This window comes from Pogona vitticeps, chromosome 11, assembly GCF_051106095.1.
Source record: "Pogona vitticeps strain Pit_001003342236 chromosome 11, PviZW2.1, whole genome shotgun sequence".
Classification (NCBI taxonomy): domain Eukaryota; kingdom Metazoa; phylum Chordata; class Lepidosauria; order Squamata; family Agamidae; genus Pogona; species Pogona vitticeps.
In genome coordinates, this window is record NC_135793.1 from 18,902,870 (window position 1) to 18,928,523 (window position 25,654).

The 25,654-nt window shown below is 43.5% G+C and overlaps 2 protein-coding genes across 2 annotated transcripts in view; one reads left to right on the forward strand and one right to left on the reverse strand.

The window, feature by feature from the left end:
* The window catches only part of FAM199X (family with sequence similarity 199, X-linked), a 34,648-nt gene extending 20,909 nt beyond the window's left edge, over positions 1-13,739 (forward strand). Inside the window, exon 7 of the mRNA XM_078380589.1 lies at positions 9,346-13,739. Within this exon, the coding sequence (XP_078236715.1) occupies positions 9,346-9,388 (43 nt within the window). The 3' untranslated portion in view covers positions 9,389-13,739. The remainder of the gene's footprint in view (positions 1-9,345) is intronic.
* ESX1 (ESX homeobox 1) lies at positions 9,959-24,855 on the reverse strand. The gene is made up of 5 exons (XM_072981099.2): positions 24,508-24,855; positions 23,379-23,700; positions 19,951-19,996; positions 18,622-18,908; positions 9,959-14,680 (listed from the first exon to the last, which is right to left on the reverse strand). Exons 1-5 carry the CDS (start codon positions 24,608-24,610, stop codon positions 14,458-14,460), a joined length of 981 nt encoding a protein of 326 aa, XP_072837200.2. The 5' UTR covers positions 24,611-24,855; the 3' UTR covers positions 9,959-14,457.
* Positions 24,856-25,654: the final 799 nt, after the last annotated feature.

Sequence of the window (25,654 nt, forward strand, 5' to 3'; positions counted from 1 at the left end):
TGATCATGGAGCCCAGGAAAGTAAAAGCTGTCACCGCCTCCATATCTTCCCCTTCTATTTGCCATGAGGTGATGGGACCAGTGGCCATGATCTTAGTTTTTTTTTTATGTTGAGCTTCAGACCAATTTTTGCACTCTCCTCTTTCACCATCATTAAGAGGTTTTTAATTCCTCCTCACTTTCTGCCATCAGAGTGATATCATCTGCATATCTGAGGTTGTTGATATTTTTTCCGGCAATCTTAATTCCAGTTTGGGATTCATCCAATCCAGGCTTTTGCATGATGTATTCTGCATATAAGTTAAATAAGCAGGGAGACAATATACAGCCTTGTCATACTCCTTTCCCAATTTTGAACCAATCAGTTGTTCCATATCCAGTTCTAACTGTTGCTTCTTGTCCCACATATAGATTTCTCAGAAGACAGATAAGGTGGTCAGGCACTCCCATTTTTTAAGGACCTGCCATCGTTTGCTGTGGTACACACTCACAAAGGCTTTTGCATAGTCAATGAAGCAGAAGTAGATATTTTTCTGGAACTCTCTGGCTTTCTCCATAATCCAGCGCATGTTAGCAATTTGGTCTCTTGTTCCTCTGCCCCTTCGAAATCCAGCTTGTACTTCTGGGAGTTCTGTCAGGTCCCTACCATTTTTGTCCTTTATCATGTCCATCTTTGCACAAAAGGCTCCTTTAGTATCTCTAATTTTCTTGAACAGATCTCTGGTTATTTCCCTTTTTATTCTATTCCTCTATATCTTTGTACTGTTCGTTGCTATTCTTTGGAAGTCTGCATTCAATTTTCTGTAACTTTCCCTATCTCCCTTGCATTTTGTTTCCCTTCTCTGCTATTTGTAAGGCCTCGTTGGACAGCCACTTTGCTTTCTTGCATTTCTTTTTCTTTGGGATGGCTTTTGTTGCTGCCTCCTGTACAATGTTACGAACCTCCATCCATAGTTCTTCAGGTACTCTGTCCACCAAATCTAGTTCCTTAAATCTGTTCTTCACTTCCACTGTGTATTCACAAGGGATTTGGTTTATATTATATCTGAGTAGTCCAGTGGTTTTTCCTACTCTCTTCAGTTTAAGCTTGAGTTTTGCTATAAGAAGTTGATGGTCAGAGCTACAATCAGCTCCAGGTCATGTTTTTGCTGACCGTATAGAGCTTCTCCATCTTTGGCTGCATAGAATATAATCAATCTGATTTCGGTATTGCCCATCTCATGATGTAGAGTCACCTCTTGAGTTGGTGGAAAAGAATGTGATGACCAGCTTGTTCTCTTGACAAAACTCTATTAGCCTTTGCCCTGCTTCATTTTGAACTCCAAGGCCAAACTTTCCTATTGTTCCTTTTATCTCTTGACTCCCTACTTTAGCATTCCAGTCCCCTATAATGAGAAGAACATCTTTCTTTGGTGTCAGTTCTAGAAGGTGTTGTAAGTCTTCATAGAATTGGTCAATTTCAGGCTCTTCAGCATTGGTGGTTGGTGCATAAACTTGGATTACTGTGATGTTGAAATGTCTCCCTTGGATTCATATTGAAATCATTCTATCATTTTTGAGATTATATCCCATTACAGCTTTTCCCACTCTTTTGTTGACTATGAGGGCTACTCCATTCCTTCTGCGGGATTCTTGCCCACAATAGTAGATATGATAATCATCTGAGCTGAATTCACCCATTCCTGTCCATTTTAGTTCACTGATGCCCAGGATGTCAATGTTTATTCTTGCCATCTCCTGCTTGACCACCTCCAGCTTACCAAAGTTCATAGATCTTACATTCCAGGTTCCTTTGCAGTATTTTTCTTTGCAGCATCGGAGTTTCCTTTCACTTCCAGGCACGTCCGCAGCTGAGCGTCCTTTCGGCTTTGGTCCAACCACTTTATTAACTCCGGAGCTACTTCTGCTTGTCCTCTGCTCTTCCTCAGTAGCATGTTGGACGCCTTCTGACCTGAGGGGCTCGTCTTCCTGCTTCGTATCTTTTAGCCTTTCATTTCTGTTTATGGGGTTTTCTTGGCAAAGATACTGGAGTGGCTTGCCAGTTCCTGCTCCAGGTGAATCACGTTTAGGCAGAACTCTCCACTATGACCTGCCCGTCTTGGGTGTCCCTGCACGGCATAGCCCATAGCTTCTCCAAATTACTCAAGCCCCTTCGCCACGACAAGGCAGCAATCCGTGGAGGAGGAAAATGGATTTAGACACAGCTTTTTCCTTGCTTTGAACATAATGGTTCCTGTCATGAATCCTTGCTTATAAAGGCACTCTTGAGATCATCCTTTCCAAAATGGTTGTTACACTGTAGTTTTGTTTTGTTTTGAATAATCATTTTCAACAATTCAGTTCTTCAACCAGTATTGATTTTCAGAAGCAAAACTGAAGGACCCGTTGCCCACTTCCACAGTGAATGCTGATCCCACGAATTCTGCCCAATGGTATTCTCTTTGCCATTCAAGCCAATAATGTATGACTTTACAGTTGCTAATGGCAACGTATGTAGCGGACATGATTGCAGCAATTTGGAAAACAATGTAGTAATCTGAAATTCTTCAGGTAAGCAGGCACAAGTGGTTTCTTGCTACAACTTCAGCAAGGCTTCTAACCTAGAGGTGAAGGGCAAAGAAATGTTCCATTTTTATTTGCTTTCCCCTAAATGGAAGGTTTTCAGGGCAACACATTGACAGTCTGTAATTTCAACTTGGTTTATTTAAGTTAGTACAATCTCCCTAGTAAATGCATCCCAGTCACACCGTGTATCTCGGAGCATTTTTGCTGAAGAGTTAGCATCCGCTGTCTTTAAATGTTCCCTTGAAACAACAACAAGTCCCTACTACTAGACGACAACAGCGTTGTCTAGTAGTAGGGAAAGTGGGGTGATGCGGTTAAAGGGGTGAACTAGGAATGGTTGTGGTTATGCTTGTCGGTTTGAGTTAATGAGTTTCATGGTTAACTCTAATTTTAACTTTGGAGCAGTTACGACTTTCTCTGCCTGGCCTGCCTCACAGGGCTGATTTAACGGTATCCCTGGAGAACAGGATCATCCACATTCTTGTGTTTTTAACCACTGTGTACAGGTGTGAAAGCTGGACAGTTAAGAAGGCTGACAGGGAAAACAAATATTGATTTGTTTGGCATTGGGTGCTGGAGGAGAGCTGCCATCTTACTGGAAGCAAGCAGCCTTGACTTGAAATGAGTTGAAATGAGCTCTAGCGAGAGAAGAACCTACCGTATTTTTTGCACCATAAGACGCACTTTTTTCCCACAAAACAGGGGGTTGGAAAGTCTGTGCGTCTTATGGAGCGAAGAAAACAGATTATATTTTCCTGTTTTCTTCTCCTAAAAAATTGGTGCATCTTATGGAAAGGTGCGTCTTATGGAGCGAAAAATACGGGTATATCAAAGCAGGACTGCAGTGGAACATGAAGAAAACAAAGATCATGACTACAGAAGAACAATATGGCTTTAGCCTTGACAATTAAGAAACTGAAATAGTGAAAGATTTTGTATACCTTGGTTCAATCATCCATCCAAATGGTGAAGATCACAGCCAAGAAATCGAAAGAAGGCTGAGTCTCAGAAGGGCAGAGAAGGAACTAGAGAAGATCCATCAAATATCAGGATGTGTCATTGGAGACTAAGAGCCGAATCACCCACACTCTTATATCCCCAATCACCATGTGTGGGTGTGAAAGCTGGACAGTAAAGAATGCCGACAGGAAAAAAAAAGAGATTTGTTTGAAAGGGCTGGAGAAAGAGTTTTCTGGATATGCTGGACTGCCAGAAACACAGACAAGTGGGTCCTAGATCAAATCAAGTCTGCACTCTCTTTCTGGAGGCAAACATGATGGAACTGAGGCTGAGCAATTTGGGGCCCATCAGGAGAAGGCATGATTCTCTGGAAAAGACCATTATACTGGGAAAGTTGGGAGGCTGCTTTGCAACTCTTCAACTCTCCGTCTTCTAAGACTGATTTCTTGGCTGCAGCCTCCCTTTGGATTGACTCATTTCCAATTCCAACTTTTGTTTTATAATTGAAAAGAGGGGAGACTTCCATCCAAACCTATTGGATGGAAAATGAAGTAGGGGGTCTCCCTAGAAGACAAATTACTTTTTTTAAAAAAAGGAGGAGGAGGAGGAAAGAGGTGCAAAAGGACATATGGAGCTACTGAACCAAAAATGATTGGCCTTCGCTTTAAAGTCAAAACTTTCTCCTGCGGCCACCACCTTATTGATTCTAAACGGAATAAATCCGTAAATGGTAATAGAGTTCAATTTAAATTGCTTATAGCAAGTGCTGCTTTTCAGCCCATGGTCAGACGATCCTGCTGTCCCTTCAAGTCCGTTTTGCTTGAACAAAGCAAATTAATGTGGAAGAAAACCGGCTGTAATTCAAGGACATGGTCAAACGCTCAGCTTTTATGCAGGATGCTACAGCCTGGCTTCCAATTTCCTCTGTGTACCAGCTGCGCCTTTTGCCTAAGTACAGTTTTAAACCGCTGTGTAGAAAAGTTCACCCAATGGGTAAGAACCAAAGCAACTGGGCTTCTAGGAATCCTTATTACACAGAAAACAATAATAATAATAAAAAGAAACCATAGCCATAATGATATGTGGAAGAATCCAATAAAGGGAGGACTATACCAAAGAAAAGGTGAGGGAAATATCATGGAAAGGATGGGCATATATTGGCCTGAGGATTCTGGGAATTGTAGTCCAATTTCCCCAAGCTCTGCATCAGAAAGAATTAACATGGCTGTAGAAGGAATACCTGTGCTCAGTCCAAATCTGACTTAAAGATAAGAAACCATAAAGGGTGAAACCAATAACCTTAATGTTGTTCATCCGTAGTTAGCTGAATTTGGTTGGCTTATGGGTGATACAGATCACTCTGCTCAACCCGTGTTCCCCACATGTGGGAGATGGGTTGGACTTCTATTGAACGAATTGTCAAAATTTCTAAATATGCATCTCTATGTAGAAATAAATACAATGCAATTTTCTTTAAGTCAGTGTTCTCTCTCTCTCTCTCTCTCTCTCTCTCTCGTGGTCCCTAAGTGGTCATCTTGTATGGAGAACATGTGGCCTTCCAGAGGTTATTGAACATCATCTTCCGTTCTCCCTCTCTCTGACTGATGCTGTCTAGAGCTGGTAAGAGTAGCAGTCCAGCAGTATCTAAAGGCCACACTTACTTCATTCACTCATATATGGGAAAGGTAGTACTCTTAAGAAGTAGGGTGATTATTCAAAGTCAAGGATGACTACGATGTGACAGTGGTCAAGAAACGAACTCCTTCCAAGCACTTACTATTGGCATTGCTTGTTAGATTGGACTAATATTGCAAGGTGCATCACTTGATATAAATCTTTATTTTTTCCCCCTCTCAGAATCAACTTTGGCATTCCAACTTTCTGCTTATTTCCCCCCCCCCGATAATAAACTTTCCCAGGAAAGCCCTTTTTATATATAAAAGCAGCAACCACGACTCCCCACCACCTCTCCTCAGGACCACCCTTTAAACTTTTCTTGCATTTAAAATGGGCTCCAAGAGATGATATAATTTTTGTGCATGTGCGCACTGTGAACAGCTCTGAAAACATCAAACGTTTGGATAACGGGTCGCTGTATATTTTGTAATGCATTCCTATTGAATTTCCATTTTGTTCCTCTATTTAAAGAGCAGTATTATTATGCTCCATTTCCTGCTAGTGACTTCTATTTGTCTGCACAACAGGGAGGCAGGACACTTTTAGGTCCAAAAGAAATTATCTCTCAGTAAATTGCTCCTAACTCCATTATGGAATACTAAATGCTCTCTATCCCCCTTGTTTGCTGTCCCTGAACGGTGCCGAGAGATAACATTGCAATTTATTTATTTGGTTTGTCATCTCTGCCTAGGTGACACCGTTGGGGCCCATTTGAGCGGGAGACAAAAGTGATAAACCAACAGCTGCATTAGATGGGCCACGGAGAGTAAAGTTTACTTTGATTATGTAGTAAGTGTCAAAATGTACAGTAGCCTGTGTCAGTTTGATGCCTCTCCCGGCGTATAATGGCTCCTCTTTTTCATGCTCGATTGGATGCTAATTCTTGTCTAATAAAGGAGCGATCACTCGAAAGTGACTTCCGAAGCAGCCAGAGTTCTTTATCCACCCCAAAGGGAAGCCATTCGTGAAATTATTTTAAAATTTGTTTAGATTGCTTGTTGTATTTATTTCCCCTCTCCTTAAAGCTGCCGTTTTTCAAAGTGGGCGCTTTCTCTTTTCTTATGGATCTGCAGTATTTTAGAGGTGGTTTCCATATTAAAAGAGTCTTCTGGTGGATAGAGGTGCTTTCTATAGGTGATACTTCATACTGGTTTGGGCAGGACATTCAATATACCTCTCCACTAAGCAGAACCATATAATAAAAATAAAAATAGTTGAAGTAAAACGACAACGACAACATGTTCTCCAAAAATCCATCTTTTAGTCATCCATATTACAAAAGCAACAATGTTTTTATTAAATAGAGTTTTAAATACCGTATTTTTCACTCCATAAGACGCATCTTTCCATAAGACGCACCAATTTTTTAGGAGAAAACAGGAAAATATAATCTGTTTTCTTCGCTCCATAAGACTTTCCACCCCCCTGTTTTGTGGGAAAAAAGTGCGTCTTATGGTGCAAAAAATATGGTAAATCAGCAAAACGAATTTGGATTTGGATTAGCAACTGTCCACATCGATGGCCTGTTGGGTACCATGGGTTGGAATGGGGTAGTTATTTACTTGACTTTGGCTCAAGAGTGAAGCTGAACACAACTCTTTTTTTTTTAAAAGACAGTGAGATTTCATGTAAATTGACTTTTCAAGTGGATTCCATTGGGTTGGACACAACCCTTGGAGTATTTACTGTAAATCCTGCCTACTTACCAGTATTGTTGAGAGAGAATTCACATCCTTTGAGAAAGGGAATAGCTATTGGGTGCAAGACATGTTTTTCATGTATATGCTCAGGATTTTGACCCCCAGCATCTCCAGGAAGAACTGCAATGGGTTAATTTATTAGACCAGTGGTTTCCAACCTTGGATTCTCAAATGTTCTTGGACTACAACTCCAGAAATCCTGGCCAGTACAGCTAGTGGTGAAGGCTTCTGGGAGTTTTAGTCCAAGAACATTTGGGGACCTAAGGTTGGGAACCACTGTGAGGAATCGTTCTCAACCCTTAGGTGTCTAAATGTTATTGGTACATACGTGATTTCCAGAATCCCTCTTCTTTGGGCATGTTAGCTGGAGCTTCTGGGAGTTGATGTCCAAAGACATATTGGCAGTCAAGGTAGGAAACCAATTTAGTAGATAATGGCTGAAACCTTTTTTGCTCATTGTTCTAAGTCACAACTAGAGTAGGCAGGTTGAATGGGTGAGGATTTGTTGAGTCAATACCTTCATAGATTAAATCCATTCAATAGACTTGGAATGCTAAGTAGCAGGATTTCAGACAGTATTGAAGAGGATGGACCAACAGTTTGATTCAGTGTGTGTTTGCTTCCTAGGCTCCTAAGAGTAAAGAGGGTGTAGAAAACACATACGTTTTTCCTAATTTTTCAGAGGTTCCAGGGTTGCTGGCTGAATCTCTGGGTCATAAGAGATCTATAAAGAAAAGGTAAAGGTAAAGGTTCCCCTTGACAATTTTTTTGTCCAGTCGTGTTCGACTGTAGGGGGTGGTGCTCATTCCCTTTTCCTAGCCATAGAGCCAGCGTTTTGTCCGAAGACAATCTCTGTGGTCACATGGCCAGTGCGACTTAGACACAGAACGCTGTTACCTTCCCACCGAGGTGGTCCCTATTGATCTACTTGCATTTGCATGCTTTCGAACCTCTAGGTTGGCAGGAGCTGGGACAAGCGACGGATGCTCACTCCGTCTTGTGGATTCGATCTTACGACTGCTGGTCTTCTGACCCTGCAGCACAGGCTTCTGCGGTTTAGCCCGCAGCGATGACCTTGTCCCAAAAGGGTCTGCGGAAGAAGCCAGGCATTCCTCCTCTAGAGATCATATGGCTTCTTGTAGATTCTTGGGTTTTGCTACAGATCTCAGCGATTGCCACTGCTCTTCATGAGTAAGATAAGACTAGAAAAGAAGAAGCTTTCTGGACGAGAGCAAAATCACCTCTACCCTAATGTCCTGCAATCTGGAGTGATATTGGACAAGGGATCAAACAGATCTTTAGAGTAACACTCTTCTCTTGCTGTTGTTTTCCAAGCATAACGATCTCCGAATAATAACTTGGATAAGTTACGGTATAAGATAGCAACTCCCAGAAACTGCTGGCCACAAAGACTCAGACCTTCTGGGTCTTGCAGTACAAAATGTTAATGTTTCTCAAACATAAAAATTGCATAGAGCGTTTACAGCACAACCATTTATGTATTTATCTACCTCTTTGTTTGGTCTCCTCATTAAAAGATTGCTTAAACCCTTCCCGGAGATCATCCAGTTTTCTAATTCAGGCAATATTTTCTCCTGTGACTTTTCCTCTAGCTGTACTTGCTGGGCACACAGGAGAGGGCCTTCTCTGCTGCTCTTCCCAGACTTTGGAACTCCCTCCCACAGGAAGCCAGGATGGTCTTGACTGTCCTTCTGCAAGCAGGCAAAGACTTTTCTCTTCAGGCAGGCTTTTCTTAGCGACTGACTATTTAGGAGACAATAAATGGGATGCTTTATATTTTGTTACTTTTAAATCTGTTTTTCGTAATGCTTTTACCTAACATTTTTAATATAATGCCATTAATTCTTCTTTAAAGCTTGAATGATTTTCTGTATCTAGCTTTTAATATTGTGCTTTTTAATGTTATAAACTGCCTTGGGTCCTTTTTTTTTAGGCGGGGTAAAATATTTTAACTAAATAAAGAACTAAATAGTTCCTTTAAAACAATTTGTCTGCAAAGACAAATGAGCTTTTGTTTCTAAGGTGCCTCTTAAATGGCAAAATATTTGCAAATACTCCACTTCCTTGTTTCTTTGGTTTAAAGCAAGAGGAAGAGAAAAGTAAGAGAGAGATGGATCTTTGGCCATTTGCTAGACAGTGGGTTTTGCGTACTCTCAGCCACATTTTGAATCATGTTTTTATTTCCCATTCCTTGTTTATTCACCCTCTTCAGAGAACGAGAGTTGAATAACACCATCCTTTCTTGTCTTCATCCAGAAATATGAATCCTTGTGAGCCTAGAGATAAGATGCTGGATGGATCATCTTCTGTAAAACTAGAAAACTGAAATTATTTTGTTTAATTGTGTGTGAAAGTCAACTTTTGTCAAAAATCTCTCACTGTGTCTAGATGCTTACAAAATGCAATATATTTCTCTTCTTTAGCGGATCATCACTGAAATACAATTTTACCAGCAGCCCTTTTTGAACCAGACGAAACTGTAATTCCAGCTGTCTCGAAGTTCTTCTGCTTTACTTCACAATCGTGGCTGCTCATTCCAAAGACTGCTATGGGGGGAGAGAGAGAAAGCGTGTCTTGTCAGCTCCATTTTTATCACCGATATCAAATCCATATCCCTAGTTCCCTAAAAGCCCTCCTTGTTAAAGCAGATTTTAAAAAATAATAAAAAATTAAAACATTTTTTAAAAATGAAGTTTTTCTTGCTTATGTTCAGTATATCTTTCTAAGTGTAAATGGTTAGTCCATTACTGGAGAGATTTGCTCTGTTGATGTCTCCTTTCATTATATTGATTTCTTGCTTGCATTCTTACATGGGAGGAAGGACTGGATAAACCAAGAGCAGGGATGAAACTATCCTACTGCTCTGCCCCAGAGTGCCAATATTTAAACAACACCAAAATCTAGAGGTGGATCTACTGGGAAGAGTTACAAAAATAAACAATGACACCTCTGGACCCTATTCACTTCTCCTTTCTTTTTCTTTTTTTGGAAGGAAATGTTCTTTTTCTTCAGGAAGGAACCACATTTTCTTCCACCTTTTTCTTGGAGGGAGATTTCACCCCCATGCTGCTGGGCAAAGTGGATGAGAGACAGTGGTACTGGCTGGAGCAGATTAAAACTACAGTCTCCTTTAGTATTGTTGTTATTCTTTAGTCGTTTAGTCATGTCCCTGGCAGTCTCTTATAAAGGAAGCGGGCCAAGGTTTCTGTACTGGAGAGTCTTTAGAAAATTATCAACTGTTCTTGTCCACCAGGCTCTTGAGAGTTGGTAGCTACTTTTAAGTTGTTGAATCTGCTCTAAATTTCTGAATAAAATTGACATTTACAGTGTTCACATCAACCTTCACTATCTTGTAGTGCTTCTGAAACCTAAGTCATGCCCACATAAACATGTAATAAACTTTGCTTTCACTTCCAAATACACCAGCTGGCTATTTCAGTAGATCAGCCTTGGCCATATCTTAGCTGAAAAAGTCAAGAACATAACATTTTTATTAATGATGGATGCTTTACATAACTTAAGCAATGTATATGGTGTTGCTTCTTGTCTGTATTCAGTGTCCTCTTTCGATGCTCTGGCCCCACGGATAGTAAAGGCAGGGGTGTGTCTGCAGCTTACGAAACCAAGAGAAAGCGCTCCATGGCAAGTCTTTTATCTCCATCTGCATCTTGATCTTAGAGTCCCTTTTCCCCCCAATTACGGCACTCATTGTTTAAGAGATTGCAGACTTTTTTTTCTTTTAAAAAAGACTAAGTTTGAAGCACTAATCTGTTTTTTAAAAGGACTTAACGGGCTCAAAACCTAAGCGACATACTTCTTACATTAATTTTCTTCCTCTGTACAGATTTGTGAGCTAGAACACTCTACTGGGCCTTTACTTTTGTCTTTTCTTCAAACACCTGGCTTATTATTCACACATTCTCTCATTCTCCCCTCCTCCATCTCCCCCCCCAACCCTCTCCCCAATCCCCTCCTTTAAAAAAAAGCAGGCAATGCTAACCATTTTAATTTGGAATTAAAATACATAGAAGACTTATGTCTGACTGGATAGCAAGAGATAACATGTATATTTTTAAATGTCTACTTAGAAAAAAAATGTACACATGGTGGCTTAAAATTCTGAAATACTCTCTTTTCAAATTGGTTGGGATATTTATCCCTAAATACTTGATAGACTTTTGAACATTAATATCCATTTCTTTTCTAATTTTTTTCTCTTTCCTCTTCCTTATAGTTGAACGCCGTTGTTTCTGACCAGATTGCCAATGTATTTGTAAACCAGTTATCTCTCCAAATTCTTTTAGGTATAGTTTTACCATCTCCGCAACTTTTAAAGGATTTTCTATTGTTATTATGGTATTGTCACTGAATAAAGAAATCTTGGCTGTGTCTTTAATACCAATACCTAAAATCTCTTTATCTTCTTTAATAGCATTCAGTGATGGTTCTACAGCTAAAGGAAACAATACTGGGGACATCCATGCCTAGCACATCACCCAAGACACATTTATTCCATCATGGCTGTGTTATTCTCTGAATATAGTTTATCTGTTATTCCTTTAAATCATTTAATAAACCTAATCTTTTAATTATTATTTTTAATCTTGGCCATAGCTCCGTGGCTCAGGTCTCTGGCTGTAGAGCCAGAGGTTGGGAATTCGTGTCCCCACTGGGCCTGAATCCATAGGGTTTCTTCCAGTTCTGTGGTTCTAAGATGACGGTGGGGATGACGATGACTCGAACAAGGGATGTGAAATGCTGGATCCATTCCTCATAGGACTGAGTTCCAAACATTTTGCCATCCTGTTTACCTACCTTGGGACACATTCCAGCTTGTTGATATCCTTGCTGAGAACTGGACACAGTATTTCAGTTGACACGCATGGCGTGGTGCTAGTGGTTCCCTTGATGCTAAACGTACGATGATGTAACCTCATATTGCATTTGTTCTGTAGCAGTGGTGGTAGCTGTTGATTCATGTTTCGCTTGTTCGCTTACTAAGACCCTAGATCCCTTTCATGTGTACTACAAGCGAGCCAGCTGTCACTCGTCTAATATTCATGCATCTACTTTTCTGTTCCAAAATTTACACCTTTGAAACTTATTTAATCTGTTTTGGCTCACTTTTCCAGCCTGTTAAGATAACACTGGGTTCCATCCTATCTCTTTAAATCTGGTGGCATCTGCCAGTTTGATGAGCATGCCGTCCACACCCTCAATCCAAGTTTTTGACAAAGATAGTGAACAACGTAGGGCCCGAGATAGAACCCATGTGGGTGCCCGCTTGTCATTTCTCTCCAGGATAAGGAACCTCTCTGGATACAGCTCATGAACCTGCTAGGAATTCTCCTAGATGTAGCACCGTCTAGTACACATTTTATCAACTTCACTGTAACAATATCATGCCAATCCTTGTCCAAAGCCTTGCTGAAATCAAGGTACATTATATCCACAGCATTTTCCTTATCTACCAAGCCTGTGCCTCTATCAAAAAGAAGAGATGCAAGTTGTAAGAAACCCATATTGGGTTCTGAATTCAAAGCAAAATTCCCAAGTGCTCACAGACTCATCTGTTCTAAAAACTTTCCTGGCACCTGGGTTCAAGCTGATTGGTCGGTAATTGCCCAGACCTGCTCCCCCCTCCCTTTTCAAGGTGGGGTGAAGTTTGTTCTTCCCCAGTCTTCAGAGACTTTACCTGTTTTCCAAGAATTTTCAAGGCTTTAAAGAGAGAAGCTCTGAGTTTCCCTTGGCACGTTCCTTTAACGTTAGCGGATGGAGCTCATCTGGCCCATGGGGCTTGCATTCATGATCTGCGTGTGGCTGATTCTGGTTAGAGCAGTTTGGTACCGGCAAAGCCATTGTGGCTCTGTCCTATGGTGTTCTGGGATTTGTAATTTGGTGGGGGACTAAGAGCTTTTTTGCTATAAGGTGACCACACTAGAGCTTGCTAGGAGAGCGTTTTAAAGCTCACCAATCCCCAAGAATGGGAGGACAAGTACATGGGTTGACGTTACCTTTTTTTGCCATGTGACGATTATGCTACAGTTTTTCATGTAGCTCAAGCAACATTGCAAAATACAAAATACAACAATGCAAAACTTTGTGAATGTGCTATGTCCATATTTTCTTCCTTGCTCTGTTGTGCTCTAAGTTCTTCCATTTCAAATGCTGTCAAGAAAGCTTAAGGACTGCCCTCATTAATCATACCTCCCAACCATTTGATTGTGAGGTGGGTGAGTATACTGTTGGAGTTTTATTTGCCACTTGTGACTAGGAGGAATTTTTCTGGGCTGGGGTGATTGTCCGTCTACCCAACATTAACCAATCATTCCTTTGAGCCTTTGAATTCAGAGAGAGCCTGATTCTCTGCTGAGTGCCCCTTTCCCTCTCTTTCTTTGTTGGAGGCAGTTGCTTTGTTGTTGTTGATCTGTTCTGTTGCTTGCTAAGTATGTGTGCAGTGAAGAAAGCAGTGTAATTTCAAGCAACAATAAATAATAAAATGTTTTTATTGTTTCCCCTACAAATGCCGCAGAGTGAGCTGCTGAGACCTGAAGTGCCATTTCATGAGAAAGGTGTGGATTGTGGTGAAGTTGTAGCTCTTTTTCTCCTTTAGCCCACCCTCTTCATCCCTGGTTTTACCCTTCTCCTATGCACGGACAAGTTTGAAAATGGAAAGCTCTACTCCTTGTGGGCAATGTTCCAGTGAGATGGGATCCTGATTTTTCCAAGGTCTTAACTCATTTGGACAGCTGCCTGCCAAAGTAGTTTGTGCTCTTTGTTTCCCTCTAGTGGTCAATTCTGATAATGCACTTAAAAATCTTTGAAGATAAAAAATGTAACTCCCTTGGCATATAGAACTGATGAAAAAATATGGACTCACACTTGAAAAATTCCTGCCAAAATACTTCTAAAAATGCCTTTAAAAGTAAGTTTTGAAAGTAATTGGAAAGTACTGCTCACTACACAAGAAGTAATACTGTAAATATTTGTTACATTGCTTCTGAAATGGGAATTGGTTACACCCTGATTCACCTAAAAAGCAACTATGTGTGAATAACTGTGTTGCTGGTAACTAATTATTTGCAAGCTCCACCCTCTGGCCAGGGCAGTCAGCCTGATGTTATGGTTGTATGTCACAGAGCAATTTAAAGGTTGCTTACAAAATGCTTGATGTTAGAATGCTAACATGCATATAAAACTCTTCCAGCAAATGATTTCCGCTTTTAAAAAAAACAGTCCCCACTACAGCTGCTCTTTATTTAGTATTTTAACACAAACTTTCCTTGCATGTGTGGTTCTTATCCAACTTTATTTCTTTTATAAGGAACTCAGTCTCAAAATTAGCTTTGGATGGGATTAACAGATGGAATAGATTAAATGGTTACAATGCTTTGGCGTTCTGTTTTGTTTTTTTTCTACAGTGAGGCCATTTGGATGTCTTTGGGTGGGTTTTCTTCACCCGCTTTTCCGCACTGGGTCCATCTGGGGTGAGATGGCGTTGCTTGGACCCGACCGTAGTCCCTCGCCAAAGAGAGCTAGCACTTGTGCGAGTGGGCGACAGGAGGCGCAAGGCTCAGGGAAGGAACCGGCTGGGCCGAAGGTGCTTTTGCCTTAAGTCTCAGCTCTGTGATACTGGATGCTTTGATTTCAGCCGGGAGAGGATTGGCAAAGGCCGTCACGGCGGGGTCTGCTGGGGGTCCGGGAGCTTTCATGAGAATGGACGCGGTGGTCACGAGAGGGTTTAAAGCCCCGAGGAACCTATATTCATTGGGAGAGAAAGAGAAGGTCAAGGCTCTTTAGGAAAAAAAGGTTGGCTTCTTCAAAGATCTATAAAATTCACCTGGGAAAGCCTGCTGATTTGCTTCAAGACCTTTTAGAGCAAATGACCCCAACCTGGTATCCTCTCGGAGGTTTCAGTCTGCTACTTCCTGTGGAGGCTGAGGGACGGGAGTGGTCCTTCAAGAACTCTGGAGGGTGCCCGCTCAAAGAATTGTGCTCTGCTGAGGAACCAGATCATCCCCGCTCCATGTTTATTAGTAATGTTGTGCAGTAACACAGCCCCTTGTTTTGGAGAGAACGGAAATGGGCAGCCCCACTCTACTTACGGAAAGTCAGGTTAAGGAAGACTGTTCCCTTCCATGCCTCCTACCCCCCAACCCCCTGACTGAATTCAGTTAGATTACTCTCAAGCAGGGGTGGATCCATCAGGCTATTTCCAGAGGGGGTCAGTTTCATCTGTGGTGATTCATACATCCGCCCCATCATTTTTCTGCATTCATCTTCAGTGCAATGGGGATGTTAAATAAAAAACCAAAATTTAATTATTAATTAATTAATTAGATATAAATAGATAGGGTTAGGGTTAGGGTTAAATTTAATTAATTTGACAGAAATCAAATCAATTAATTAAATTAATTAATTTAATTAATTAAAACCAACTAACCCTTATACAAGTCTGTATGTTTTAGGACCCTATATAAATGTTATGGTGAAACACATTTGCATAGTCACTTTACCACAATGTTTGCCTAAAGGTATTGGTGCCTTTCTGAAGCTGAGGAATGCATGGCAAAGTTCAGAGAAATGCAAAACTGGAAGGATGATCACGTTCTGTTCTGATCTGCACCTTCACCCAGGAGGCACCCAGACCTGCTTCCAAATGCAGACTGAGACTCCTCAACTTCCTTACTCCCAAGTAGGGGTTCAGGCAAAGGCAGTTTTATTGTCAGCTCTTTTACATATAGTGTCTAATCAGAAATAAGTGAAATCAGTAAGTTTCACACCCAGAGGAGTGTACTTAGCATGGAAAAATGCAGTGTTCAGGCAACATAACCCCTCCAGGCAGCCAGACACAACCCACTTTAGCTGATCAGAAACTACTTAATAATGTACCTCTAAAGACAATGCACTTTTGTTTTGCTGAAAACTCATTACAATATTTCTCCTGCTTCAAGATCCTCTTTTAAGTCGGTGCAGGAGGCCGACATTTACTGATATTTCTGCATCAGAATTATCTGAATGAATTCATGTGAAATACACAGGATGTTAGCAGAGTCAGGGAATGTCTGAGTGACCAGTTATTGTTGGACCCAGTATGGAAAAAAGCCCAGCCAAAGGCTCGTAGTTCACTTCAGGGCTGTCAACACAATGAGGATTCAGGGTTTGGGAGAAAAGATGGGAATCTAAACAAATTGCTAATGTGCCCCATCTACTTTCCCTTTGGACACAGGTTACATAGCCACCGAGAAAAGAGGGGGAATATTCATCCAGGGGCAACATTAAACATTCTCTGTTTGCTGCTGGACTTTGTTCTCTTTCCACTCAAACTAAGGACAGGTTGTGGTTCCCCCACTGTAGCCAAAAGAACTATAGTTTAGAGTTTCATCCAGACCCAAGGAAACTGTGGTTGGTTTTTAGCAGGAGACAATTTCTGCAATGAGAGGCATTATAGTGTAGTTTAAAGTGTCAGACCAAGAGCCAAGCTATACATTATAGATAGCATATCATTAGAAAATGGAATTCCTTAAATGCTGAAAATGTTTGATTGTCACAACAAGAACTTCCTACACCTCCTACACTTGGTAAATTAGCTTGCTTGCTTCCTTTCTTGGTTGGTCATTAGGAGGTAAATACTGGGTTCATTTACAAATATGGCTGTTGAGACATAAATGTCTACCTGAATCACATCTCTGGCACATTAGCAGATTTCAGGTAAGTTATCCATAATGTATAATTTGGTCCTGGATTTTGGAAAATCCAAGTTCAAATTCCCACCCACTCAGAAGACTCACTGAGTGTCTTTGTGGCAGTCAATCTTTCACCTCATTCCCAGGGTTGTTATGAGGATAAGGTAGAGAGGAAGAATAGAGCATATATAGCACCTTGATCTCAGAGGAGGAAAAAGAGTATGGATATGCAATGAAGAAAATAATAATAAATCAGAGCTTCCAGGATTAATGCAACCCTCTGTCCTGCAAAGGCTGAATGTGGCCTACAGGCTGATGTTTACACAATTTTGCTGTAAACATCAGTTATAACTAGCTACAGTTTCCTAAGTTTGCATGCAGCATTAAACCAGGGTTTCTCCTTGTGACTTCTCTGGAAAATGATATAGCATTATGTCTTTGATTCATATCTTTAATTCTGTGTTCTTACTGGGTCATTATACGATCTGCATAATCTGACAAAGCAACAAGTTATCATTTCATTTAGAAATAAGTGATCCCATCAGATAGTGCCTGGAATATAATTCTTCCAAAAAGACACCCCATGCTTAAGCCCATTTGCAGTGCTCCACGATAAAAAGCACACAGTGACAAACGGCCCAGGCTCACAACACCCCAGATGTCAAATATGATGTCCGGTTTTCCATAACAGCACTTTCAACAACACCTTCTGTTCAGCACCAAGGACAGCAACAAGAAGAGAGAGAAAGCCTTGGAAAAATCACAAGCTGCACCGTATAAAACCCCCAAATTCTGATGCTCAGAGTTTTGGTTCCAATTCAGATCATGTTAACAGTTCTTCCTTGTTTTCATATAATTACTCTGCAGTTATAATGTCAAGCATCTACGGCTAGTTGAAGGTCAGACTCTATTTATCTGGTTGAAACGATGCTTAAAACTGCAGGAGCCCTGGCCTAAGATGGCTTTGCTGCCTGAAGCAAAGGAAGAAATGAAATTCCTCACACACTCAGGCTGGCAGACAAGTTGTCTGGATATGGGAGGGAGGAAATCTGTCAAGCATCTCTCCCCATTCGGGGGAATAACAATTGTTGCTGTTTAGTCGTGAAGTCATGTCCGACTCTTCGTGACCCCATGGACCAGAGCACGCCAGGCCCTCCTGTCTTCCACTGCCTCCCGGAGTTGGGTCAAATTCATGTTGGTCGCTTCGATGACACTGTCCAACCATCTCGTCTTCTGTCATCCCCTTCTCCTCTTGCCTTCACACTTTCCCAGCATCAGAATAACAATACAATACTTCTAAATGAGCTAATTAAGAAATTGGTGCTTTTCAAGAAGACCCCAAATCTCATTCTTGCTTCTCTCTACCTATTGGTACATCTGGTTCTCCACTGCAAACAGGTACATTTATGTTTTTTCACATGTTCTCTTGTATGGAAGATGAAAAATCAACTGGGTGAGGGGGGAAGAGGAACTTGATGTGAAAAACTTTGAAAAAGCTCTTTGAGTTCTATAGATTTCTGGGAACCTTCCAAGAGGAAGGAGGTGGAGCCCTCTCTATGGAGGCAGCCTCCATCAGAACATGTTCCTCTAGGCAACACTTGGCCAGTTTTAGTCCTTGTGATTCCCATGGTTCAGTGGGGCACTTTTCTATGGGTGCAGAAAAGCAGCACAGGAACAGCATGGAGGCAAGAGGGCTACTGTGTCCCTTGCCAGCTTGAGGGCTTCTAGGCCCATAATTTGGCTGTGTGTGTGTCTATGTTTCCCACTGGTTTATGGGACAAGGAGTTCATTAATTCTGAAAATCCCATCCCCAGGGCCTGGAGATCACTGTGACTAGGCATGTCACTGTCACCTCGTTAATCAGGTACGATCTGCAGCAATTTGTACAAATTATTCTGGAGGAAAATCCCAACAGGAGTCTGTATTTGATACTGTAATTTTGTACTGTAATTTCACAGACACCTCTCCCCTCCCGCCCCATGAGTATAATCCATGCATTGGTAACATCCTTACCTTCCCAGCTGAGGACTTAAAACTGGATTCCGGAAAAGGGAGGTCCAGGTGAGACTGCCGAAGCCAAAGGGTGTCAAGGTTGCAGGACTCATAGTGGGCGCTACAGATGGCAGTGCCAGTGTGGAAATGGGCACCGTCCTCCAAGAGGGGTCCAGGAGAGGTGCTTGACTCAGTGGAACGTCCAGGTACATCCCCAAGGGGGGTGTCAAGGAGATGCCAGGCATGGCCCCCAAAATCTCGTTTTTTTCTCGTTTTCTCCACTTTGCCCTCCGGTTTTGAAACCAGACCTTCCAAAATTGAAAGGCAAAAAGCTTAACCATCATTGTTATCATCCTCATCATCTTAGAACTCTAGAACTATAGCTCATGATGACCCACTTTAAATTATCTGTTCCAGGGCCTGTTGTTAAACTCATCATTGGCAGTTCTGTTACGCGTCAAAATCCAGTGGTAATCACAACTAAATTAGGCCCAGTGAATGAATGGAACTTACAGAGGGGACTCACCCAATTCCCATTGATGCAGTGGGTCTACTCTAGCTGTGACTTCCTATTGGATTTCAGTTACTGCTTCTTTAAGGAAAGGATTTGTACCTTACAAGGTTGACCTGAGGATAACATGCAATGGGTGTTGGGGGATACAACCATACATGCTGCCCTAAGCTTTCCAGATGAAGGGAAAAACAATTATGATGGCTGACAACGATAATGATAAAAGGAACAGCAAGAGCTTTTTTGGAGGGAGTCATTGCCATAATGAAGACTATGCAATGTTCGTCAAGAAAGCAGGGATTTGTTTAGACAACAATGCCGGTCAGAGGAAAGAAGATCTTTCTTTCTGGGAAGGAAATGGAAATAAGTATGGAGAGGAATTGACCAAGGCTGTGTAAAGAGATAGAGGCAATAAGGCAAAAATATATTGTTTTTAGCTGTCTTCTTTTAATGATGTCAGCTGGCTTGGATTCTTTTATGGAGAAAAGTGGGCACAAAGTATTAATTAATTAATAAATAAATAATTTGTGCCCACCTTTCTCCATAAAATATTTTGAATTAATTAAATAATATTTTGAATTAATTAAAATATATTTTGAATTAATTAATTAATTAATTCAAACTATATTAATTAATTTAAATTAATTCAAAATATTTTTGCCCATCTTTCTCCATAAAGGAACTTGCCAAAACATTTTTATAATTTCTTCTGTAATCCATTTGATATTGAACAAAGGAGAGCCTTTCTTAATTTCCTTTCTACTTTCTCAGGGAAACAAAGATCTATATGTAGAACTGCACCACCGTAACAAGTTATTTGAGAAGGGTCCGTCACTTACTTGCACTCTGGCTTCTGTGAGTTCCAGCCGCATTGCCAGTTCCTCCCTGCAAATTAAAAACCCAGACACATTTGGGTGGCTTCAAGTACCTTACTCTCATTCCTACAAATTCCTAATTTTGGGCTTTGTATAGGGTGAGAAAACAGGCCCCTGCCCCCAAAGAGCCTACAGTCTTAAATGGGCCATGGTAATAATAACAAACGAAGGGGAGAGATGTGTAGGCAGAGATCAACAAATTATTTGTGCTTGGTTTCAGTTACATGCATTTTTGTCTTTAATCACAGGCTGAATTATTGGACAGCGCAGAGCTACCTAGAGTTGGGAGCGGGGGGCAAATAAGAAACACTGTCACACTGAACCGTCATGAATGGAGGAGGTTTACTGAATTCTGAGCTCTTGGCTTTAAAATGAACAAACAGACCAAGAGGACTGGTCTCCTTGTTTCTCCCTTTCCTGCCGAGATGAATGGAAATATCACCTGTTAGCCAGAGCTAAATGCAACCAAATGCTATTATGGGCAGGTCCCAGTTGAAGCTTGACCATTCCTTTTTGGGAGTGCATCTGGCAAGGGGAACATCAGGACTGGGAAATCTGATGAAATTACTCTGCCTTCCTTCCCCCCTCCCAACCAAGATTGCATTGAGGCTATTTTCCTTTCCCTAGAGGATAGTTCGGTGGTTTAAGCATCTGTCTGAGGAGTCAGAGGTTGGGGGGTTCAATTCCCCACTATGCCTTCTGTGAGCAGAGCCAGCCTGTGTGGCCCTGGGCAAGCTGTACAGTCCTGGAGTACCCCCCAAAGAAGGGAAGGGTAAGTTACTTCTGAGTACTCTCTACCTGGAAAACTCTGGAAAGGGTTGCCCTGTCAGAACTGACTTAATTATTATATGATGATGATGATTAGATGAGTTTTGAAAGCCATATGGCCAGAGGGGAGATAAATGTGCTTTTGGAAGCTGGGGGGGGGAGAGGGGAGTTAGCAGATCTCTCCTCCATCCATTCTGCAAACAATTTGCCTTCCCAAAACTTTATAGGCCTTTGTTGGTTAATGCTTGGGCAGAAAGCAAAGGCAGAATTCAGCCTGGGGTCTCCTTGGGAGACCACGGTGCAATTCCAGGAACCTCCAGGTCGCAATGAATTTTTCCTGAAATCCTGGAAAACTGTGGCCAGTCAATCATACTAGAATAAGGAGACCACTGCTGTGACTCAGGGTAAAGGAGTCCATAAAACAAATGGGAAGCCTGTGCTCTCCAGAGGTTGATGGACTACAAGTCCCATCAGTCCCGCTGGGCTAGACACAAGTGAGGGATCACCAGGACTCACAGTTCAGCAACATCTGTAAGATTGGGAAAGGCTTTCTGTCACTGATTGAGGTTTGCCCTTGCTCTTTTTAAATCCAGTAAAAGTATTAACGGGAATATAATCTCTGGCTCTTACACACTTTAGTGTAAACACAATTAGAACTATTTCCTAAGAAATTCCGAAAATGAGAAGCACCCTGGTTCCAAATCAGGACTTGTAAACTGACAGTGCCACTGTATTGTGGAAAATGAACCTTGCAATGTCATAATTTTACTGGAGTCTCAAGGATGGTGAAAAATGGCCAATTTGGATTGGCTCTGAAATAGAAATGGAACTAATCATATTAATCATATTAGCGGCTATTGGCTACGAGGACTCATGCAAATCGCCAGTTTCCGGAGCAGCACAGCTTTCGAATCCAGCAGCCGGAGACAAACAATGGACAGCGCCAGTTACTTTTCTTTTTCCGTTCACGACTGCTCAGAGAGACAGATCACACCTGCCGCTATTAAAGCCAGAATGTTAGGCCAAACAGATTCGGGGGTCTAATCCAGCTCTTATGTTTCGGAAGAAATGCTTCCTATCTGTTCATCCTGGGCTTAAATCCCGCTTTCAGATGCAATGCTGTAAAAGCTAAGTGCAGGCAGCTTGTGACTGGCGCAGAGGTAAGGAACCCTTTAATTTTGGGGGGGCGAGGCCCCTCATTTGGTCCTTGAATTGTTCCAGATGCTAAGTTTTGGATAACCTTATTATGCTTCCTCGGGTTGCTTCCAGCATATGACAAAGATTTCAAGGTATGTCAGATGTTGGAAGAGGAGTTTACTCTCAGTGAGTATCCATGGTCAAGTGGGATTTGAACCCAGGTTCCTTGAGTCCTAACCTGACATACTGTCTACTATTTCACACCGGCTGTCATTCCGGGAGTCTCCAAAAATTAGAAACAATCCCCACCCCCCACTGTTGTTGGACGACTATAGGGTTTCTTAAAGGAGATGCAAATCAGGGCCTCAGCATGCCTTAATTTAGCCATACCCATATTTCCTCGAAGGCAAGCTGCACCGAATTCAAGGATTGCAATGCCTAGAGTGGTCCAGCTGCCTAGAGTGGTCCTGATACGACCAGATAGGTGGGATATAAATAAAATAAAATAAATAAAATAAAATAAATGCTATTTCTGTGTCACTTAACAGGACTTCTGAATCTGAGCCACTTCACCTGGGACCCAGCACCTTGTGAAGCAACCTGTGACTACATAAAATAGCAAAGCTGTACTTCAGATTATAACCACCTGACTGCTCGTAAGTGAAGGAGAACTAAAATTGGAGGGAGAGGCGCTTCCTCCTCCTTTGTTCATGAATCTTATGCTTCTCCAGCCAGGCTCTTCATGCCGTTCCTGCAAGGTCTGCATCGCTGTCAGCAGCTGATTGTGGCTAACTGATGGGGACCACCTCACTTGCACCCTCGAGTGCATCATGAGGCATGTCACCCAAACATGGCCCCAGCACCTTGTCAATTGACCTCAATTAGCCGAGGCTAATACACCAGGTAGGGGTGTGAGAGCTGGACAGCAAAGAAAGCTGGCATTTTTTAAAAAAATGATCCATTTGAAATGTGGTGCTGGAGGAGAGCTTTCTGGATGGATACCCTGGCCTGTCAGAAAAGTTGACAAGTGGGTCCTAGATAAAATCCAGCCTAAACTATCTCTAGAGGCAAAAAAATCTTGAAACTGAAGCTGGCTGTCCTATTTCGGGCACACCGGGAGAAGGTAGGATTCTCTGGAAAAGGCAATACTGGTGGGAAAAGAGAAGGACCCGATCCAAGACGGATTGACTCCCGGAAGGACAGCTTGGGGTTTGCAAGAGCTGAGCCAGGGCGTTTGAGGACAAGGCGTTTGGGAGATGGCTCATCCATGGGGTGGCCTTAAGTCCCGGAGGTGAATTGATGGCACAGAAGGACACCAACCGCTGGGGGCAAGGGGTTAAGGGCATCCTCCTCTTCCTCCTCCTCCTCCCCCAGCTTTAAAAACACACTTCCATTCACTGCTGCCGAGCCAGGAGTTTAGACGCTATTGGGGGGGGGGTCCTTTCCTGCCTCCCCCCCCCGCCACCTCCCCCGCACCCTCCCCCTACCTGGTGAACACGTCCGGGTAGTGAGACTTGCAGAAAGCCCGCTCCAGCTCCTCCAGCTGGAAGTTGCTGAAGGTGGTTCGGTATCGGCGCTGCTTCCTTTTCAGCGGCCCCAGCCCGGCTCCTTCCTCGGCGGCTCGGACGGCTCTGGGCTCGGCGGCGATTCGCCCGGCCGGGCAGCCGGCGCGGCTCCCACCCGCCGCCGCCGCCGCCGCCCGGCCGCCTTCCTGCGCTTCTGAGTCCGCGCTGACCCGCGCAGGCGGGCAGGACTCCTTCGCCGACGGCAGGGCTTCGGGCAGCTTCCGCGGCTCGGCGGGGTCTCCGCCTTGGGTGGGGGCGAGGACAGGGAGAGAGAGAGACAGACAGAGAGAGGGGAGGGGGGAAGAGAAAGTTTTAGTTTTGGGGAGGCGGTTGCGCGAGGAACGGGGGAGAGACTCGCCTCCAAGTTTTACGCGCACCCTCCAAGACCGACCCAGGGGCGGCTTGCGCAGCGCAAAAGGACTTCAGGATCGCGCGCGGGAGGAGAGCGGGGCTCACCGGCAGGACCCCAATTCCTAGACGGGTTTGCCTCGGAAGGGAAAAGACCAATAGAGAGACTTGGGTCACAGAAAACGGAGCAGCCCGACAAAGAAGTAAGGTTTGTTCGCGTCCATAGGATGCAAAAGCTTTAAGGGCAAGGTGCGTCCCGTCCCCCCCCCAATCCCTCCCCTTCTCTTTGGCAAGTCCGCCTGCAGGTGCCAGGTGAGCACCGAGGGCGCCACGTAAAGTTACGCTTAAAGTACAAATCCTATACTTTTGATATTTGCGAGTGCCCTTAAATCGAGGGGAGTCCACGTGTTCAGGATTTGTATGTAGGATGATCGCAGCAGCCAGCAAGGGCACAGAGATTGCGAGAGGGGGAGAACGTATTCCCCCCCCTCACCATTCCATGGGACAAACCTAGCGGGGCACATCCCTTCCCTCCCGGGTGAAATCCTGAGCGGGCACCGCGTAGGAGGATCGGAGCCGCCTCCTGGGGATTTCAGGCTGTGCCTCGCAGACCTTTTCCTGTCTGGAGAGGGAGCGGTGTGTGGGTGGGGGGGTCCCACTAAATCTTCCCTCTTTCCCCCCCACCCCCCGCCTCGCCCCTCACCGTGCTGGCCGGCGCAGGGGCTCCGGCTGCTGAGGATGCTGTCGATGAAGTAGGAAGTCAGCAGGTGCAGGGCAGGATCGCGGGCCGGGCCGTCTCTCTGCATGGCTGCCGCCGCCCCACCTGCGCTGCCTCCGGCCGGGGTTTTATGGGAGGCGGAGGTGGCGCCCGGCCATTAGCATTTCAGGGGCGGGCGACCCTTCCGGGGCTCCGGCTGGGTCTCTGCCTGTCGGGAGGAGAGCGAAGCCTGGTTGCCCCAACCTGGGAGGAGGAGGGGGGGTAGAAGCCCCTCCCTGGAGAGGCCACCGAGGAGTTGCCTCTTCTGCGGCCGGGAGGCAGATCCTCGCTTGCTCAGATTTCCTGGCCAGCAGGTTGTCCTTTTCGGAGGTTTTCCTTTCCAACTGGCCAGATTCAAGGGAGGTAGACCATATCCTCCAAAACGTCTTTATGTGACGGTGTTCTCAAAGTGACCCCGACTTAGGACAGCCCTAAGAGGGTTTTGGAGGTATCTGAGATGTTCAAGGTGCGGTTTCCAGACCAACCGGGGATTTGAACCCTGGTCTCCCCCAGGGGTCCTGCTCTGATACTGCGTCTACATCGCCCTAGCTTTCACTATCTCCCCAAAACTGGATGGGAATTAAAACCAAAAATCTCTCCTGATCCTCCTTCTAAGAAATCAGCATCCCATGCAAGAGTCATCACCTTCTTTGAAGTTATGTACCATAACTCATTTCTCGACTTATGATTAAACCTAGGAATGAGTGACCTCCCAAAGATTTTGTCTTACCGCCTAGTTCAGGTCTTGCAAATTCAAGGCTATGGTTTCCTTTGAAGAAAATTCATTCTGGGAGGAAGGATCCGTTGCGGCATCTTTAATAATAATAATCATCATCATGTACCAGCAAGTCAATTCTATCTTATGGTGACCCTTTCCAGGGTTTTCGAGGTACAAAATACACAGAAGTGGTTTCCCATTCCCTTTTTCTTAGGGTGCCCTGGGACGGTGCAGCTGGCCCAAGGCCACACAGGCTACTTCTACTCACAGGCGGCACAGTGGGGGAATCGAACTCTCAACTTCTGTCTCCACAGCTAGAGACCGAAATCACACAGCGATCCAGCCAGTAAGCTCCAGCATCTTTAAGACCGAGAG